Source organism: Sabethes cyaneus, chromosome 3, assembly GCF_943734655.1.
Source record: "Sabethes cyaneus chromosome 3, idSabCyanKW18_F2, whole genome shotgun sequence".
NCBI classification, from domain to species: domain Eukaryota; kingdom Metazoa; phylum Arthropoda; class Insecta; order Diptera; family Culicidae; genus Sabethes; species Sabethes cyaneus.
In genome coordinates, this window is record NC_071355.1 from 241,945,430 (window position 1) to 241,965,613 (window position 20,184).

Sequence of the window (20,184 nt, forward strand, 5' to 3'; positions counted from 1 at the left end):
GCATCCCGAAGTGCCAAGCTATGACTTTCCATCGCACACACACACACACACACACACACACACACACACACACACACACACACACACACACACACACACACACACACACACACACACACACACACACACACACACACACACACACACACACACACACACACACACACGCACACACGCACACACACGCACACACACACACACACACACACACACACACACACACACACACACACACACACACACACACACACACACACACACACACACACACACACACACACACACACACGCACACACACACGCACACACACACGCACACACACACATACACACATACTAAGATTAGGAGAGTCCGTAGAGTTGTACATCAAATCGGCATAAGGCTGAGAATACATTGAGCGTCAGCATCAATCAACGGCAACCTGTCGGAATGGAACTTCACTAATGGTCGCATGCATTTTCAATGTGCGCATTTATACGGGTAGCTCGACGTTTCGTGATGTGACAGGCTTGGGTGATCAAGCAGGACACCGGTACGAAACGGTACGCCTGGGGCTGAAGGGAGCGTCCCTAAATGTAATCCCAAATGACAGCCGTCCACAGGATTTGGTCAGCAGAAAAACTAGGCTGAGCGGTCGTGGTAGGCTATGGAAACTAGGCTGGTTGTTGATAAAGATAAATAAACTTTCCCAAGTTTCATTCGTGCAATTTTAAACTGCTTATTTTGAGATCGGTGTTTCTTTTCTACCCACTTGACAAATGGATACTCATTCTGAAGTGGACCCATCGGTCAACGTAGAAGAGATTTGCGCAGAATATTGGCACTTCCTGCTACCCCGTTTGGATATCCCGTACGCCCTGGATCAGTATCATCGCTACATGGAGTTTGCTCCTTTCCTTTTCGGATCCTGCCCTCAGCTGCCTAAATCGATAAAAGTTGTACCGGTTATCCAAGAAATCGAGGAAATCGAAGACATCGAAATGGAAACTGTATCTGTGCTTCAGGTAGAAGACGTTGACGTCAATGAGAACCAAAGTGACTTGCCGAAAGACCAACCCAAAGACTCACTGAACGTGAAAATTTTTCCGGACGTTGTAGAGGAAACTGAGAGAAATGACGCCGAGAACCCGCAGGAAATCGAAAACAAAATGAAACGATTGTATGATGGAATTGAAAGCTGAACGAAACTTCAACGACCAGCAATAACAATAATAAGCTGAAAAAAAGACGAGTGACAGATTGGTTACTGGTTAGACTCCCAAGATCTGCCACATATCCAGACTCTGGTGGCAGGAAACCAGTCAACTTCGATGACAACAAACCGCTAGCCCGACTGGATGAATCGACAGTATGTTCGAATTCGGGGGAAGAAAAGCCAAGACATCTTTCTTCTCCCTTCGACTGCAGTTACGAGACAACAGGAGGAGGACAGGGTCTGCAGTCAACGCAATTTCCTGCCGTAAAGGTTCTTCAACTAGGTCAGTAATTGAGGTCTCTGAGCAAACAGGTAATTACTAAATAGATTTGGGAAACTGTTGTCCAACTCGAGCCAATCTATCAAGCAGACGAGTTTTGATTTTAACGACATGCAATTGTGCAGCAGCAATGCGATATATTGTAGCTTTTGCCATAAAATGAATCATTTGCACTTTATTTTACTGGCTATAAATTATATGATTATCAACATTTTGAAAATATTTGTCTTATCTAAAACCGCAAGATTACATACCGGTTTCAGATTGCTTTTATAACCTTTCAAATTATCTTAAAGCTGATAAAACAAAATTGGTTGGTGTTATCTGATTATTACGACCAACCATTCGCTAGCCTCCTGCATTCGATCATAAGCATTGGCAGTGTAAAATGATGGTTAAAGCTACAATCCTCTTGTTAGTCTTTAGTCTTCTCTCTGTAACCGGTCAGCGATGGAGAGTGGATCGACAGAATCTTCCAAAGGACCAAATCCAACGCTCCCTTCGAACCACTGCAAGAAGTTTCGAGTCCTTCCGACTGCCAAATACAACCGTACCAAATCACTATAATCTGTTTTTGGATAGCAACATTCATCTGAATGACTTCGCCTTCACCGGAAGCGTCCAAATCCAGTTGACTGTTATGGAGAATACACGGCAAATTGTGCTACACAGTTCACGGAACCGAATCATCAATGTGCAAATGTTTAATTCAGAACAGGTACCGGTGACGTTAGACAGTGTCGAACTGGACAACGAAAAGGAGTTTTTGGTTATCAATACCAGCTCCACTCTAATGCAGTTTTACATTTATCAACTGGTGGTTGAATTTTCCGGCGATCTTCGGAACGATATGCTTGGTTTCTATCGTTCATCCTACGTAGATGCTGAAGGAATTGTTAGGTACATTGCAGTAACTCAGTTTCAAGCCAGCAACGCTCGGAGTGCCTTTCCTTGCTTTGATGAGCCAGGTATTAGGGCTACGTTTTCGATTAGCATTGGCTGTGGACGGAATTACGGAGTGACGTCCAATATGCCGATAATGGGAACAACGATTCTGTAGGAATTACTAACCTTAACGTGCGTTCATTTACAATGATTACTTAATTATTTTCAGACCAAACAAGAAAAAAATAAGCAATTTCGAAATGACTCCGCGAATGCCAGCCTATCTGGTTGCATTTATGATAAGTGACTTTATTAGCAATCGGACTACGCTGCAGGAACCAACGAAGCTGGAGATGGGGATTTTCGCACGATCAACAGTTGCTTCCGGTGAGCTAAAGCTGGGTCTGCAGACAGGGGCCAAAGCTATCCGAGCAATCGAACAATACTTCGATCGTACCTACGACCTACCAAAATTGGATCAGGTGGCTGTTCCCGATTTCTATTTTGGTGCCATGGAGAATTGGGGCTTGGTAAAGTACGCTGAACCGTATTTACTTTTTAATGAGGAAACCGAAAGCAACAGACAGAAGGAAAATGTCATCACCATAATCACCCACGAGTTCGTTCATCAATTTTTCGGTAATCTTGTAACTCCACGTTGGTGGACCGATATTTTCCTTAGTGAGGGCTTCGCAACACTGTACCAGTATTACATCGGAGCTGAGATTGAACCCACAATACGGTACAAAGAGATGTTCGCTGTGGAAGCTTTGCAGACTGCTTTGTATGTGGACAGTTGGTCATCCACCAGACCACTTTCGTACTACGTGGAAAACGATCCGATGTCACAGTTCGATGTTATAGCGTATCAGAAAGGTGCCAGCGTGTTCCGAATGATGAATTATGCCTTGGGGGAATCTACTTTCCAGAGCGGTGTTCGACGGTATTTGGAAGTGAAGTAAGTACTTTTTAAAGTGGTTTTTTTGAGGTCTTCTAATTTACCATTTGGTATAATTATCGCAGCAAGGACAGTGCAGTGGATCCGCTCGATTTATTCGACAGTCTACAGTATGCAGCACAAAATGCTGAAGCACTACCGATTAACAAAACCGTGGCAATGATTATGAGTCCCTGGGTGTATCAGTCTGGTTATCCCCTAGTGACAGTGCTGTACTCTAACGATAAGTTTACTTTTGAGCAGAAACATTTTTCAGAGGAACCCGATTCCGAGCGAACTTGGTGGATTCCGCTTAGCTTTGTGCTAAGTATTGAGCCCGATCGGGATGAAACGCAAACTGTTGCCTGGATTCCGCAGGACAGTAAGTATTGGGAAATAACATGGAGTATTCCCGACGATGCTTACTTACTGGTAAATCCACATCAAACCGGATATTATCGAGTGAATTACGACAGCAATCTGTGGAATCGGTTGATCAACCAACTGGGCAAGAATCATTCCGTCATTCCGCCGGTTTCAAGAGCACAACTGATCGACGATTCGTTTAAATTGGTACAAGCTGGAATGCTCAACTTGAATACCAGCTTCGAACTTTTTCAATATCTGGCAGCGGAAGTTGATTACATTCCATGGTTTACAGCGTTCGCAAGCGACAATCTGCAGTACATCAACGATGGCCTGGTGGCTGACGCGGACGGCTACCGGGCGTTTCAGGTAAGACCGGAAACTATTTGCGTTTAAATCCAAATCAATTTTAGTCGAGAATCTAGTTATTGGACAAAATTTCAGAGATTTCTGCTTCATCTAACCGACAAGCTCTTCTGGCGTGTAGGATTCGACGAAACAGCAAACGAACCACACGAATATCAACGCCTAAGGCCAACGGTAGTGGAGTGGAACTGCCGCATGGGATCGTACGTTTGCCGGGGTAATGCTCGTCAGCTCATGGTGTGGGATTTGGAGGAATATAAACCACTTTCTTCCTACATGAAACACAGTGTCTATTGTGGCGGGCTTATGGACGCAAATTCGGCAGATTTTAACGCCGTGCTGGAAGTCTACCGAGCTTCCACTGATGCGGCGGAACGGACGACTTATATCTCTGCTCTTGGGTGCACTGAAAATGAGGAATTGTTAAGATACTATTTGTCTCTTACATTGGATGGCGTAAACGAAGACTGGGGGTTGATTTTCCGATCCGTATACTCTAGAAACAATATCGGATTTGAGGCGTTCCTTGACTGGCTTGCGGAAAATCTTGACAGAGTCGCTGAAATGTAAGTGTTTTGAAGTTCAGGAAGTTTTTGACATGACATGAAAATGTCCACTCTAAACTTTTTTCGCTTGTAGTTACAGCACAAAGAACGAATTCATTTCAATTGGATTGGATATTGAATTGAGGTTGAAGTCGATAGGCAAATTTGAGGAGGTATAGCTAAATGTCAGTTTATCTTAACCGTCTTTAATCGTTCCTTCTTCTTTGCAGCTCATTGGATTGTTGCAAAAGTTCCAAATTAAGAAATAAATTCCTTAAGCAAAAATAAAAGCCAATAGTTTCTGCTTCGTGCAGATAGACTAACGTTGTCTCCCAAGACTTTTCGTCATTTCTGTAAAGTTGATAGTTGTGGAAGAATCGGAGCTCATTCGAAAGAAAATTCTTTACCATTTTTATTAGAATATGATTCCAGGCATCTGGCTACCTCAGTTGGCTCGCAGAAAGTTCAAAGTCTTCACATCACCCCACAATAGCTGAACGGTGTAAAAGCGTATTATCTTGGCAGTCAATTCACGGGTCGATTGAACGTGCTCCTCGAGCCACAAATACTGATGATGTGGCGTGTTATACCTTCGTATCGAAATCACAGCTCTTCCACTAAATACACTTCAATTTTTTTAGAGTTGCTAGTAGTAAGTAATAATCTGTTATGAACAATTATGAAACGTAGAATCGAGTATCTATTTTTGCTGGTGAACGAGATCCGACAGTAATTCTATCACATAAACTGTTGTTTACGGTAAATAATTGGTCAATTTCATGTTCAAATGTTTACGTTGGCATCACTCCATATGAACGTCCGTTCCCTTGGCAACGTACAACAACGACGGTCGCGGATTCGGAATTGCAATCGAAATGAAGTGAAGTTTTTTCTATCAATTCAAGTGAATAATTTGGGCAAAATGATTATAATATCTGTCTAAATAACTGTTCGGACGGTAAATTATAATTTTTTGTGCCTCAAGTTAAGTTTCGCGAGTGATTTGACGATTGAAACGGCTGAAAAAAATTAATGAAAAACCGACGGCGAAAAAGTGAAAATATAGTGATGAATATAATTTGGTCACTAATCTCAGTATTTAGTGTAATTTATAACCCAAAAAGTAATAGAAGCTATAGAAGGCAATGTTTAGTGCTTCGAGTTGCAAGATCTTATTACGGCTAGCAGGTTAGTTGAACTAATTTTATATTTTTGTGATGGTTTCTTGAGTCTATGTGAGCATGTTGGTATACTGAAGAAGGGAAGGGAAGGGTGCGATTCGGTGCCATGCTGACTGCCATAAATGGACTCTGACGACCTTGTCGTTAACGTCCTCTCTTTTAAGAAGAAGACGCGGATGAATGATTTCACTGGCCTATAAAGGGCACCAAACAGTGACTTTTCAGTACGTAAAAGCGTTTCGGTAATGACATGAGGATACTTTTCACTCCAAATGTGGCTTGGTGTTTCATGGTTGTTCTATTTAATTGCTCTGACGGACGATTACGTGGATTGTTAATTGAACCATGAGCTTTATTCCAGTCATTCCCAGCAACTTTCAAATGATGCTACAATCACAAATTCAACCCTTACCTTGTATTAATTGGATCGTCCATGCAAAAACCACTCATTTAAAAACAAAAACAAAAGTATGTTGTGGAACATGGTCGTATAGTGGCACTTAAGTGTTGCGGCACAAAATACAAAATAACTACACGAAAATAGCTTCAAAGTACTAATTACACGAACTTGATTGAACTTGTGGGTTTGTTTCAGCGGAAAACATTGGTGGTTCAAAAATGTATTGCCGGCCCAAATGTTATGGTTTTTCGTCTCAATGATGCCTCAAAAATCAGCACGATTGACACGGCAACCCTCCCCAGGTAACAATTGGGGTTTTATTACACTCTTATGATCGCATTTAAGACCAAAATTGATCATGAAAACCCCCATAAGAGTGTAATAAAACTCACACTGTTGCTTGGGTAGTAAATTTCATGGCGGTAAAGTGCGGAGAAGGGTAAAGGGCGGAGAGCGAGAGAGAGAAGAAATAGAGAGAACAAGAGTAAACCAGAGAAAGAGATAGAGGGAAAGAGAGTAAGATAGAGAAAGTAAGAGATGAAGAAAGGGAGAGATGAAGACAGGCAGACTGGGCGAAAGATAGAGAAAAAGAAGAGAGAGGAGAGAGGAGAGAGGAGAGAGGAGAGAGGAGAGAGGAGAGAGGAGAGAGGAGAGAGGAGAGAGGAGAGAGGAGAGAGGAGAGAGGAGAGAGGAGAGAGGAGAGAGGAGAGAGGAGAGAGGAGAGAGGAGAGAGGAGAGAGGAGAGAGGAGAGAGGAGAGAGGAGAGAGGAGAGAGGAGAGAGGAGAGAGGAGAGAGGAGAGAGGAGAGAGGAGAGAGGAGAGAGGAGATAGGAGAGAGTAGAGAGGAGAGAGGAGAGAGGAGAGAGGAGAGGCATTTGGCTATGAAACGAGTAGAATAATGTTCGATTTACGATATGTCTCTGATATCTAAATATAAAAATAATATTATTGATATTGGTAAATTGACATAACTACTATAACCTTCGATACTAAAAATACTGGTCTCATCAATGTCACTAACGTCTCTGCTTCTTTGCAACGTCATTACATACTGTCTTCGGCTTCGGGTAGAGATAAAAACATGTTTCATTCATGTTCAAAAGCCTTGAAGAATTATTGAAGATAACCATCATATCAATATCTGTTAATTACAATTCTTTCCAGAACCAACTGTTTAGAATGTTAAATAGTGAAAAATCTATTTATCATAATAAAGTGCCGAAAGAAGACAATAGCCCTGGAATACACTGAGGGACAGATTTCGACTCTGAAATCCCAATGCCGCGGGTTAATAAAAAAAATATACTTTGTTTTGGACGAAGAAAGTTATTTCCCTCTTTCGAAGACGCACTTTCCTGGAAATGATCGATACTGATCCATGGATAGTTCTACTGCATCTTCGAACATGAAATTCAAGTTTAAACATAAGTTTGAACCGAAAGTGATGCTGTACATTGCCATTTCTGAGCGAGGTATTTCTAAGGCATGGTTCAAGCCCTCTGGTTTGGCTATCAATCAAGATGTGTATTAGAACGAATGTTTGAAGAAAATTTTGATCCCGTTTCTATCAATCATGTAGATGGACAACATGCAAAACACAAAAATAACTGGAGAGCCATGAATTGCAAACAGTTGGTTGGTGGAATCAAAAGATGCATTCGCAAAGTTGGCCTGACGGCTTCTTTTTCCGGTTTGAACTGTGATGAGCGGTGGTAGCCTTATTTGTGTTCATATTTCTGAGAATGATTGGTACTAAATTTTATGGCATATAAATAAAAGGAATACTATCCATCATTTATTTTTAGCACACTTTGTTAACCTCACTTTCCAAACTCTTTATCATTTTTAAAGTACATTTTCAAAGTACACTGTTCATTCGAAAGATGATAACCGAAATTGATGATAACCGAAAGATCAATTCATATCGTTCTAATCCTGTTTATATGGTTGAAGGAGAGATTTATTCACCAGGAACCAGCTTTATTTAGTACAAGTGATAACATTATCTGGATTGATTGACATTAGCCACTTCGACTGTACGTGCGAAATAAATTCGATTGACTTTTGCTTTTGTTAGTCGAATTTATGTAATCATTTGGAACGCTCGTACTAATCCTACGAACTGTGGGAACGAGTTGATATCATATATTGTCGTTTAATTCAAATCTGTCTATTGATTCGGTTTTCATTTACTGATCTGCCAGAATCCAATCGAAGTCCTGCTCTGCGCCATCGTCGTCAGCAGTCTAAAGCCTGAGTGCCTCGTGCTGTTTCAAGCAGTCATCTCCATTCAACACGATCTTGAACCACTCGTCGTCAATTTCCCAGTCGTCTCAGAAGTCGCAAATCACTTCCGATCTGATCGAGCTATTTTGCATGTTGAAAGATACCCCCCCCCCCACCCTGCTGTTTCTGGTGTCGGTGGGCCGTACCACCATAGTCTACTGATTTTCGCCAGATGTACGATAAGAATCTCGCCAAGTAGTGTCTGTAGCTCGTGATTCATATGTCCCCGCCACTCTCCGCTTTTACTTTGTACTCCGTCAAATATCGTCCGCCGTACCTTCCGCTTGAACACGGCAAGAGCGGGTATGTCCTCCGTTAGCAGCCACACGGCTTCAAGTCCATAAAGAAATACTGGTTTAATATGGGTTTTGCAAATCGTCAGCTTCGTACGGTGGCGTATGTTTTTTGATCGTAGCATTTGGCGAAAGACAAAGTAGGCCCGATTTCCCGCTTGACTGTACCACTGGATCTTCTCTCGATGAAGTAGTTTGCCCCCCCCCTCTGCCCAACCCTCTTATCAACCCTCCAGTGCTGATTCCCGTATATCTAGGAATATGTGTGCCAAGTTTGGTGGCGATCGGTCAAGGCGTTTTGGAGTTATGGTGGAACATACAAACATAGATGTTTATTTTAAGAAATGTGACTCATTTACGTATTTTTATATTTTGTAAATTGGTTAAGATTGGGTAACGTGTTCAAAGCCTATATTCAAATACAATACAACAACAACAACAACAGTTTTATATGCATAATAATCGTGCAAAACACCCCTGGTCAAGTCAGTGATCTAGATTCCGGCCTATTTAGACGCTCTCAAAGAATCTGTCAGCCAACAGCTCAAGATGACTGTTGATGCAACTACGCTGTCATCCATTCTACCCCAGCCGAGCTGCAGTTGTTTAAATCCAGAACGCATCATCAAGTGTACACCGGGACGCACTGCAGTTGGCATTATGGAAACCCTGGAGCCCCCCCCCCCCCACAGTCGCGTAACTGCAGCCAGCGTTCATTAGTCGTCCCGGCCCTGTGTGTGGGAGCGGTGAAGGAGTTCTCCAAGCTGCCATAAATGGCAAGTATGTTTATTCCTCAAATCATCAAAGCGTTGATCCCTGATCCGCTTTTAGCCGTCCGCCTGACCTACCCGCTACTCTTTCGTTAATAATATACTACCAGAATGTTCGTGGATTAAGAACGAATACCAAGGACCTTCGCTTGGCTCTCTCCTCCAGCGACTATGACGTCATTGCGCTGAGTGAAACCTGGCTAAGCAGCGACGTGTTAAACTCTGAGCTTTCGTCTGACTACGAGATCTACCGTCTGGACCGTAATCCTGCTCCGCCCTGCGTCCACAGGAGCTGATGTGGACCGGTGGCGTGCTGATAGGCGTTAAGAAGCACCTGCGATGTAAGTTGGTTCCCTTGGTTAACGCAAACAGTTTGGAGCAAGTCGTGGTGTGCGTATCATTGCCAATGCAGTCTGTATATATATATGCTGTATTTACATTAGACCAAACTCAGACCCACTTGTGTACTCTGACCATGCATCCTGTGTGCAACAACCATGCGATATCGATAAATCGACTGATGCAGTTATTGCATTGGGTGACTACAACTTGCCTATGCTCTCGTCGGAATTTGACGCCGACATGCATTGTTACATTCCTATTAACGCCTCGTCTGAACAAGAAATTGTCCTGACTCAACCCATTCTAGCATGTGGGTTACAACAAATTCAGGATATTCGTAATGTGAATGACAGACTACTTGACCTGGCTTTCGTTAGCGACACTGACAAAATTGAACTCTTCGAATCGCCTAGTGGAATTTTAAAACTTGACGCTCATCATAGACCTTTTATTGTTAAAATTGACTACGTTCGGGCTACTGAAGACTTCGCTACAGTTAGCTATTACTATGACTATGACTCCTGCGATGAAGCTGCAGTTCTTACACGCCTTCAATCCATAGACTGGGCAACCGTTTTAGCAGATTGTGATGTTGACCTCGCTGTTCTCCGGTTTTATGATGTGATCTTCGATATCATCCACGACTGTGTCCCTATTAGACAAAGACTGCCCCGAGTGCAATTCAGCCAACCTTGGTGGACCTTTGAGTTGCGAAATCTTAGAAACAGATTACGAAAAGCCAGAAAACGGTTTATTGAACTACGGTCAGGGGAAAACATGCGGCTACTTCGCGACATGGAAGAGTTCTACTCCAGCTGGCTAAACACAGTGTTCCATGAGTACGTGTTGCGTAACGAGGCGAACGCAAAAAGGGGTTCCATCGACTTTCTGGACTTTTGTGAAGAAGCTTAGACGTAATGGCGGTATTCCGAACGACGTTTTCTAGAAAGAAGCTGACGCGGACTCCGCGGTAGCTGCTACTGAACTTTTTGCTAAGTTTTTCAAGAGTGTGTTCTCGAACATTCATCCTCATACGCCGGATGAACATCGAGATTGGCTGATTGGCTGACCGGCATAGCGCATTACAAAAGGTCCTGGTCCAGACAGTCATCGTTCATTAAATAATTTGCCACATCTCTCGCTACACCCGTGTCAATCATCTTCAATCGTTCACGAGATTGTGGTATTTTTCCAACGATGTGGAAAGTCGCGTCCATCACTCCTGTACACAAGATTGGAAATGTCCAATCGTGGAATTTCAATTCCACTATCGTGGAATTTCAATTCTGAGCTGTCTCTCCAAGGTTCTTGAAAAGATGGTCTATGATGTTGTGTATCTTGCAGTACACCTAATAATTTCGGAACACCAACACGGTTTTATGAGAAAACGGTTAACAGCCACGAATTTGATGGTATTCGTCAACTCATTGATCACGAGCATTGAAAAAAGAAGACATGTCGATGCGACAAAGTTCCACACGCACTGGCAGTAGAAAAAATTAGATGTACGGGATTACCAACCTGGGTAACACAGTGGATCCAATCACACCTTACCGAACGCTCTGCTTTTATCAGCATCAATGGTACTAATTCGGCTTGTTTCGAGATGCCATCCGGTGTGCCTCAAGGCAGTCATCTAGGACCCTTGATATTTGTACTTTTTGTTAACGAGCTGTGCAGCCGTTTGAGCTGTTCTAAACTTATGTTCGCAGACGACTTAAAGATATTCCGTGCAATTAAGACCGCACTTGATGGGTGCGCTCTTCAAAAGGATATTAATTCTCTCTCATGATGGTGCACTCTGAACGGCATGGAAGTTAACGTCACGAAATGTTGCGTCATATCTTTGACCGTCTATGTTACCCCCTGCAAAACGATTACACTATCGGGCAAAACCATTTACGTCGAGTACAGGCTATTAAGAATTTGGGCATTACCATTGATCGTAAAGCCAGGCTCAATGATCACATTTCTACAATAACAGCTAAGGCTTTCGCAATTCTAGGTTTCGTGAAAAGAAACACTAAAGCATTCCAAGATATATACGCATTTAAATCTTGCTCTGTGCACTTGTCCGCAGCATTCTGGCATACTCTGTTATTGTATGGGCCCCATACTATGCATATCAATAGATTAGAGGCTATCCAGAAAAAAATCCTGAGATACGCTCTGCGTTTTCTGCCTTGGGACGATCCTATAATTCTACCAGCCTATGGGGAACGCTACAAACTGATCGACCTGCATTCGTCAGCTGCGAGACGGAAATTGTTGCAAAGACTTTTTGTTTTCGGACTACTAAACGGAGATGTTGATTGCAGCTCTATTTTAAACCAATTTAACATCCGTGTCCCTCGATGACAATTCCGGAATCATTCCCTTCTGTGGCAGCTTTCTCATCGTACAAACTACGGGTACAACGAACCTTGGGTCATGTGCTGCCGTGTCTTCAATGATGCTGATGACGTGTACGATTTTGATATTAGTAAAATTATTTATAAGCGTAGGATACAAGTATTAGACTAAAACAAATTGTCTGTACAACTCTAAGTTGAAGATTATATAATATAAATTTCAAATAATTGATATATCCAGAAACTCATAATTGTTGCCACGGTTATGTACCTTCCGTTCCGTTACGTACCCATTGATGGATAACGGTCAATGTGATTGGATATTTAGGCAGTAAAAAATAAGAGTTGAACATTGACAAGAACAAAATGCCCACTCATAGGAGTTGGTCAGTAGAAAACTCTTATAAATTGTCTTGGCAAGCCATGGAAGTGATTGCAGTAGGTAACTAAAAAGCAAAGCAAAGCCTAGGTGCTACATTTCCGTTATCGAAACTTGATCTTCGCGGCCAGCTGTTAGGGTACAGGACAATTGCAGGGCCAGTTGCTACGATCCTGTTAACTCTGACGGCTTCTCCCAGCCGAGATTCGAACATACGACGACTGGCTTATTAGCCCAGTATCATACCACGAGGCCAACTGGGAGGTTAGCTACATATCGATAAAGAGTGACAGTTAAGGCCCAAACACAATGCATACGGATTTTACTACGTTGCGGATATTTGACAGAAAACCCACGGAAAAACTGTCAAATTGCCGCAACGTAGTAAAATCCGTATGCATTGTGTCTGGGCCTTCAGAGTCGAAGAGCGGTGCACTAGAATATGGAAGCTGATTGTGATTAGTATATGTATACTTGCCTGAAAAACGACTCCGGGGCTATTTTGACAACAGGAAACAGTTAGTGCATCTAAGTCTACAGACAGTAGGTTTGGCGCTCGGAAGTAGGACAGCCAAAGCAATTTTTCTTCGGTCATGATCGTAGAACCGCATGCTGTGCATCCTGCTCTGCTATTGGTTTCTGAAGGCCGAGTATGGTTGCGAGAGGATCAACAATAATTACTGAATAAGGTGCCTCCATCGATTCCAACGAAAAAGAGGTCTTGTTACTACCCCGAGAGAGCTGGTGTGTAATTACCGAATAGATTCGGAAAACTGAGTCTGTCTACCAAGTACCTAGACGAGTGTCGATTCTATCGACATGCAACTGGTTAGCAACAAAGATGAATGTATATTGTAGATTTTGCCATAAAATGAATCATTTGCACTTCATTTGACCGACTGTAAATTATATGATTATCAACATTCTGAAAATATTTGCCCCATTTCAAACAATGAGATAACATACCGATTTCAGATTGCTTTTACAACCTTTCAAAATATCTCAAAGTTGATAGAGCAAAATTGATCGGTGCTATCGGATTATTATAAATAACCTTTCGTTAGCCTCGTGCATTCGATCGTTAGCTTTCACAGCGTAAAATGATAACTAAAATTACAGTTCTTTTGCTAGTCTTTAGCCTTCTCTCTGTGACTGGCCAGCGATGGAGAGTGGATCGACAGAATCTTCCAAAGGACCAAATTCAACGCTCCCTTCAAACTACCGTCACAGCAAGGAACTTCGAGTCCTTTCGACTGCCGAATACAACCGTACCAACGCACTACAATGTGTTCTTGGATAGTAACATTCATCTGAATGACTTCGCCTACACCGGAAGCGTCCAAATCCAGTTGACTGTTATGGAGAATACACGGCAAATTGTGCTGCACAGTTCACGGAACCGAATCATCAATGTGCAATTGTATAATTCAAACCAGCTACCGGTGGTGATAGACAGTGTCGAAGAGGACAGCGAAAAGGAGTTTTTAGTTATCAATACTAGTACCACTCTGACGCAGTTTTCCAACTTTCGATTGGTTGTGGCATTTTCCGGTAGTCTTCGGGACGATATGCTCGGTTTCTATCGGTCATCCTACGTCGATGCTGAAGGAATTGTTAGGTACCTTGCAGTAACTCAGTTTGAAGCGAGCAACGCTCGGAGTGCCTTCCCTTGCTTTGATGAGCCAGGTATTAGAGCTACGTTTTCGATTAGCATTGGCTGTGGATGGAGTTACGAAGCGACGTCCAATATGCCGATAATGGGAACAACGATTCTGTAGGAATTGCTAGCCTTATCGTGTGTTCATCTACAATGATTGCCTATTTATTTTCAGACCAAACGAGAAAAAAGTAATAAATTTCGAAGTGACCCCGCGTATGCCAGCCTATCTGGTTGCATTTATGGTAAGTGATTTCATCAGCAATCGAACTACGCTCCTGGAACCAACGTTGCTGGATATGGGGATTTTCGCACGGCCAACAGTTGCTTCCGGTGAGTTAGAGCTGGGTCTGCAGATAGGGGCCAAAGCAATTCGAGCAATCGAAAAATACTTCGATCGTACCTACGACCTGCCAAAATTGGATCAGGTGGCCGTTCCTGATTTCTATTTTGGTGCCATGGAGAATTGGGGCTTGGTAAAGTACGCCGAACCGTATTTACTTTTTAATGAGGAAACCGCAACCAACCGGCAGAAGGAAAATGTCATCACCATAATCACTCACGAGTTTGTTCATCAGTTTTTCGGTAATCTTGTTACTCCACGTTGGTGGACGGATATTTTCCTTAGCGAGGGCTTCGCAACACTGTATCAGTATTACATCGGAGCTGAGATTGAACCCACAATACGGTACAAAGAGATGTTCCCTGTGGAAGCTTTGCAGACAGCTTTGTATGTGGACAGTTGGTCATCCACCAGACCTCTTTCGTACTACGTGGAAAACGATCCGATGTCACAGTTCGATGTTATAGCTTATCAGAAAGGTGCCAGCGTGTTTCGAATGATGAATTATGTTCTGGGAGAATCCACTTTCCAGAGCGGTGTTCGACGATATCTGGAAGTGAAGTAAGTACTTTTTAAAGTTGCTAATCTTGTAATTTACCATTTGGTATAATTATCACAGCAAGGACAGCGCAGTGGATCCGCTCGATTTATTCGACAGTCTACAGTATGCAGCACAAAATGCTGAAGCACTGCCGATTAACAAAACCGTGGAAATGGTTATGAGTCCCTGGGTGTATCAGTCGGGTTATCCTCTAGTGACAGTGCTGTACTCTAACGATAAGTTTACTTTTGAGCAGAAACATTTTTCAGAGGAACCCGATTCCGAGCGAACTTGGTGGATTCCGCTTAGCTTTGTGTTAAGTATTGAGCCAGATCGGGATGAAACGCAAACTGTTGCCTGGATTCCGCAGGACAGTAAGTATTGGGAAATAACATGGAGTATTCCCGACGATGCTTACTTACTGGTAAATCCACATCAAACCGGATATTATCGAGTGAATTACGACAGCAATCTGTGGAATCGATTGATCAACCAACTGCGCAAGAATCATACCGTCATTCCGCCGGTTTCAAGAGCACAACTGATCGACGATTCGTTTAAATTGGTACAAGCTGGAATGCTCAACTTGAATACCAGCTTCGAACTTTTCCAATATCTGGCAGCGGAAGAAGACTACATTCCGTGGTTTACAGCGTTTGCGACGGACAACCTACAGTACATCAACGATGGTTTAGTGGCTGACGAGGACGGCTACCGGGCGTTTCAGGTAAGACCGGAAGCTATTGGCATTTGGATCCAAATCGATTTCAGTCGGGAATCAGGTTTTACCCACCCGACGTCACTCAAACATTATTCAATGATTACGTCAATCTAGTTATTGGATGTAATTTCAGAATTTCCTGCTTCATCTAACTGACAAGCTCTACCGGCGGGTAGGATTTGAGGAAATCCCAGACGAACCACACGAATATCAACGTCTGAGGACAATGGCAGTCGAGTGGCATTGCCGCATGGGATCGGCCGCTTGCCGGGGCACTGCAGAACAGCTCTTGATCCAGGAGTTGATAAACTCTGAACCAGTTTCTGCCTACATGAAACACACCGTCTATTGTGGTGGGCTTATGGGAAACGGTACAGCTTTGGTTTTTAACGACGTGCTGGAACTCTACCGGGCTTCCACTGATGCGGCCGAACGGGCGATTTATCTCTCTGCTCTTGGGTGCGCTGAAAATGAGGAAATGTTAGAAATCTATTTATCGATCACATTGGATGGCGTATACGAAGACTGGTGGAGAATTTACCGATCGGTATACTCTAGAACCAACTTCGGCTTTGAGGTGTTCGTTAACTGGCTTAATGAAAATCTTGCCAGAGTCGCAGAACTGTAAGTATTTTAAAGTTCTTGGGAGTCTGACGTAGAATACAAAAATTTCAATGCAAAATATTTTACCGCTAACAGATATGGTGATCAGGAAGAGCTCGTTGCGATTATGCTAGACGCTCAGTCGAGGGTGGACTCGATAGGCAAATTTGAGGAGGTATTATTAAATGTTGAGCTGTCGTAACAGTGTCTTACCGTTTTACCTCTTTACAGCTTATTGGATTGTTGCAACAGTTTGAAACTCTTGACCACGCCAAACAAAAATAAGTGCCAATAGATTTTGCTTTGTATGGATGGACTAAATTTGTTTCCCACGACTGTGTTTGATTTCTATAAAGTTGTTTCCTGGTAAATGAATTTGTCGTGAAATTGTATAATAAACTCAAACACAAATCTATAAAGTGCCGGAAAATATTCCCAAACTGATAATGAAGTTCAATTTAGTTATTTAATAGCCGTTCTCGAGAGTGCACAACCTTCGGGTGAGAGGTCAGCATGGAAATCTACGGCCTTTTCTTGGCTCTCTACCAAAAATACTTTTGGCTACTCTTTCGTCGGGCATTTTGGCCCCATGCCAGCCGTGCTCTAGTATTATCTGCCACAGCTCTATTCGTTTGACTGAATCGTACGCCGCCTTAAGGTCCACAAACAGATGATGAGTCTGCAAGTTGTACACCCGGAAGGCGTCTAGTCACTGACGCAGAGTAAACATCTGATCCGTCGTGGAGCGACCCTCACGAAAAGCAGCTTGGTAGTCGCCGACGAAGGACTCGCTATCGGTCTCAGCGTACAGAACAGGATACGGAAGAGCACCTTATAGACAGAATTGAGCAATGTAATGCCTCGATAGTTTTTACCCTCGAGTCGACGTTCATTTGTATAAATATGGGAAATGAGGACATTTAACCTTTAACTTTTAACTCCAGTATTTATTTATCCGCCCAGATCCTGAAAATGATGTGGCGGGTTGTTTCGTACAGCTGCTCGCTTAGAAGTTCAGCAAGGATACTAACAGTCTTATCGTTTTTCAGCTCACTGGCAAAATTCTTGCACCTGACCGTTTAGTAGAAACTCCGTGCGTCGTTGCTGAAAAATCTCTCCTCCGCACCGGCGAGCACATACTCCTTACACTTCACTGTCCACCTCTACTGTAACGTATGCATTAAAAAAAATGACTTTTTTCGGATGGTGATAAAAAAATTACTAAGACAGCTAATTGACTTTGATAAATTCCCCACGGATAGTTAATTAATATATTAGATTACTTGCAAAAAAAGCAGTTAACTGTGTTTATTTTGTTCAATTTTGCATTGCTTGGAAGGAGACTGCATTTTTCTAAAACAACATTTGATGATGAGTCACCTCACCTACACCTTTATTTAATATAATTAACTAATGTTCCTAAAGACACTACATGCGAAAAACTGCACGTTTCGGCGCTATATCACACGATCGCGTATTTCGTTGTTTGGACCACTATGCAATGCGGTAAATCTACGGAAACCGCACTTCACTGCCTAGTGACGCTGATTGAGAAGTCGCTTCAATACCAAGAGACGGCACTTTGTGCTTTTCTTGACATTGAAGGTGCTTTCGATAACACGTCATTCACCTCTATTAACACGGCTCGCCTTAATAAAGGAACTGATCAGCCGACAATGAGCTGGATTCAAGCAATGCTGTCAAGTATGTGCCTCATTGGCACATACGTCGATCACAGTCTCAGCGACCAAAGGATATCCTCAAGGAGGAGTTCTCTCCCCCTTGCTTTGGTCACTGGCGGTCGACGCACTCTTGCACAAGCTATCATAGCATGGCTATGAGGTCATTGCGTACGCCGACGACGTGGTACTTATTGTCAGAGGTAAATTTAACGCAGTGCTGTCCAATCGTATGCAAGGAGCTCTAAACTCCACTATTTCATGGTGCCTACGAGAGGGGCTTAATATAAACCCCTCCAAAACAGTCGTGATACAATATACTAGGCGGAGGATCCCCGAGCAAGGTTTGACAACCAAATTATATCAAAGTTATTACATATGCTGCTGTTGATATCAACTAGAAATTATGTTTTGTTACCGAAACCAAATGGCACTTATGATGCATCAGATTTTGCTTTCATTTTGTTTTCATTTTTATTGAAAGAAATTGTGTTAACACATTCTACCGTGCCAGCGGGTAATTCCGTGCACTTAAGGCATGCGCAATGTTAAAATTTGTGTAAAAAATTATAATGTTCTGGTAGAACAGTTACAACTTTACCATTGACTAACCCTTTTAGACTATTATATTAGAAAAATATGAAAATTTATGTAAACTAGCGAGAAAACAATCAAAAATGCTTTTGAAGATTGCATATCAGTGCACATAATTTCGCGCACCTATTTGTGACTTGATTATTATTCTGCTCACACGTGTATTTAATTCCGCACACCTTATTGTTAGAATATTCAACATATATAACCATGTCAAAACTAAGCCCCTAAGTGAAATTGCCCAAATCAAAACAAGTACATTATCTAATTTTTGACAAAGAGATGTACATAAAAAACTAAAGTACCTGATCTCGATCTTCGGTATTGGCCAGTAACACAGTGGCAGGCGGCATTTTTGATGCAGTTTTAAATCTTTTCCAAATCGCGAACAAATTTGTATCCTCAACCGCTCCCGTCTAGTGATTGTGATTTTCCTGTTGGTTAAAAGTTTTAATTTGCTGCGAAGACAAACATGCTTCAAGACTCTGAAAAAGGCTTGACCGCGTTGTCATTTCTGGAGGTGCAAAGTTGTTTTGCGTGGAATTCGGGGGCAAGCACACCATTTCAATATTTTTCTCTTTGCAAAAGTCTGTCGTGTAGTGCGAAACATGGGACTTATGCCCATCGAGAAAAATGATGATAGGGAATTTAATACTTTGCTTCAACACCCAAGGGTAAAATATATCTCTTAGGTAAAGATGGAAGGTTTCTCGGTTCATCCAACCGCTCTCCGTCTTTCCCGCTGCCCAACCTTCTGGAAGACTTTTCCATATATCACTCGGCATGCGTTGTTTATACGGATATAGCATCAACGTGGGAACTAGCTGCCCAGCTGCATTTGCAGCAAAGAGGGCGGTATAGGATTCCTTATCCGAGTTTCCAACCTTAGCATGTACGTACGGAACTCCCTTTTCGGCAACCACCACCTGGGAATTTTTCAAAATTAATTAATTTTCATATTTTCATACGTAAGTATTTTTGAAATAGGCGATAGTCAAATGAATCAGAGAATTTCATTAAAATTCTCTGGGAAAATTACTTCAATTTTTTGTTGAAGATATATTTTTAGCTCATAAGTCTTTAAACTAGGCCAACGTATAAAATTTCATAAAGTTCTAGGACCCTTCGTCCCAAACTGTACAATAATTTTGAAAAACTCACCTCCTTTGTCGGAATTGTTCTCACTGCCGTCTTGTCCATATTAAAGATTCTGCTAAAATCCTTGATTACCTCCTGCAAGTTTTCATCCGTTATGTACGTTTCGATGTCCTTGAACCACTTTTTAATTACTGCTTCCGAAACAGCTACGCGGTGCTTGGAGAGTAAAGTCGGAATCCTTTTGCTAATGTTTGGATGTCGCCTAAAAAATCCATCCAGCCAGCTTCGTGAGGGAACCGTATTGCGGAACATTTGTTGCCTGTTGGTTTTCATTGCAAAATTGGAGACGCAAACTCGAATAGTTTGGGTGC

At 42.4% G+C, this 20,184-nt stretch overlaps 2 protein-coding genes across 2 annotated transcripts; both read left to right on the forward strand.

Annotated features, from left to right (window-relative positions):
• Window positions 1-759: 759 nt before the first annotated feature.
• Window positions 760-4,844, forward strand: LOC128740974 (aminopeptidase N-like). The gene is made up of 7 exons (XM_053836549.1): window positions 760-1,160; window positions 1,993-2,532; window positions 2,591-3,319; window positions 3,385-4,033; window positions 4,109-4,596; window positions 4,670-4,748; window positions 4,806-4,844. Exons 1-7 carry the CDS (start codon window positions 760-762, stop codon window positions 4,842-4,844), a joined length of 2,925 nt encoding a protein of 974 aa, XP_053692524.1.
• Window positions 4,845-9,800: 4,956 nt separating this feature from the next.
• On the forward strand, window positions 9,801-16,727 carry LOC128740975 (aminopeptidase N-like). The gene is made up of 7 exons (XM_053836550.1): window positions 9,801-9,846; window positions 13,808-14,351; window positions 14,410-15,138; window positions 15,197-15,845; window positions 15,973-16,463; window positions 16,539-16,617; window positions 16,674-16,727. The coding sequence occupies exons 1-7, from the start codon at window positions 9,801-9,803 to the stop codon at window positions 16,725-16,727; spliced, it is 2,592 nt and encodes an 863-aa protein (XP_053692525.1).
• Window positions 16,728-20,184: the final 3,457 nt, after the last annotated feature.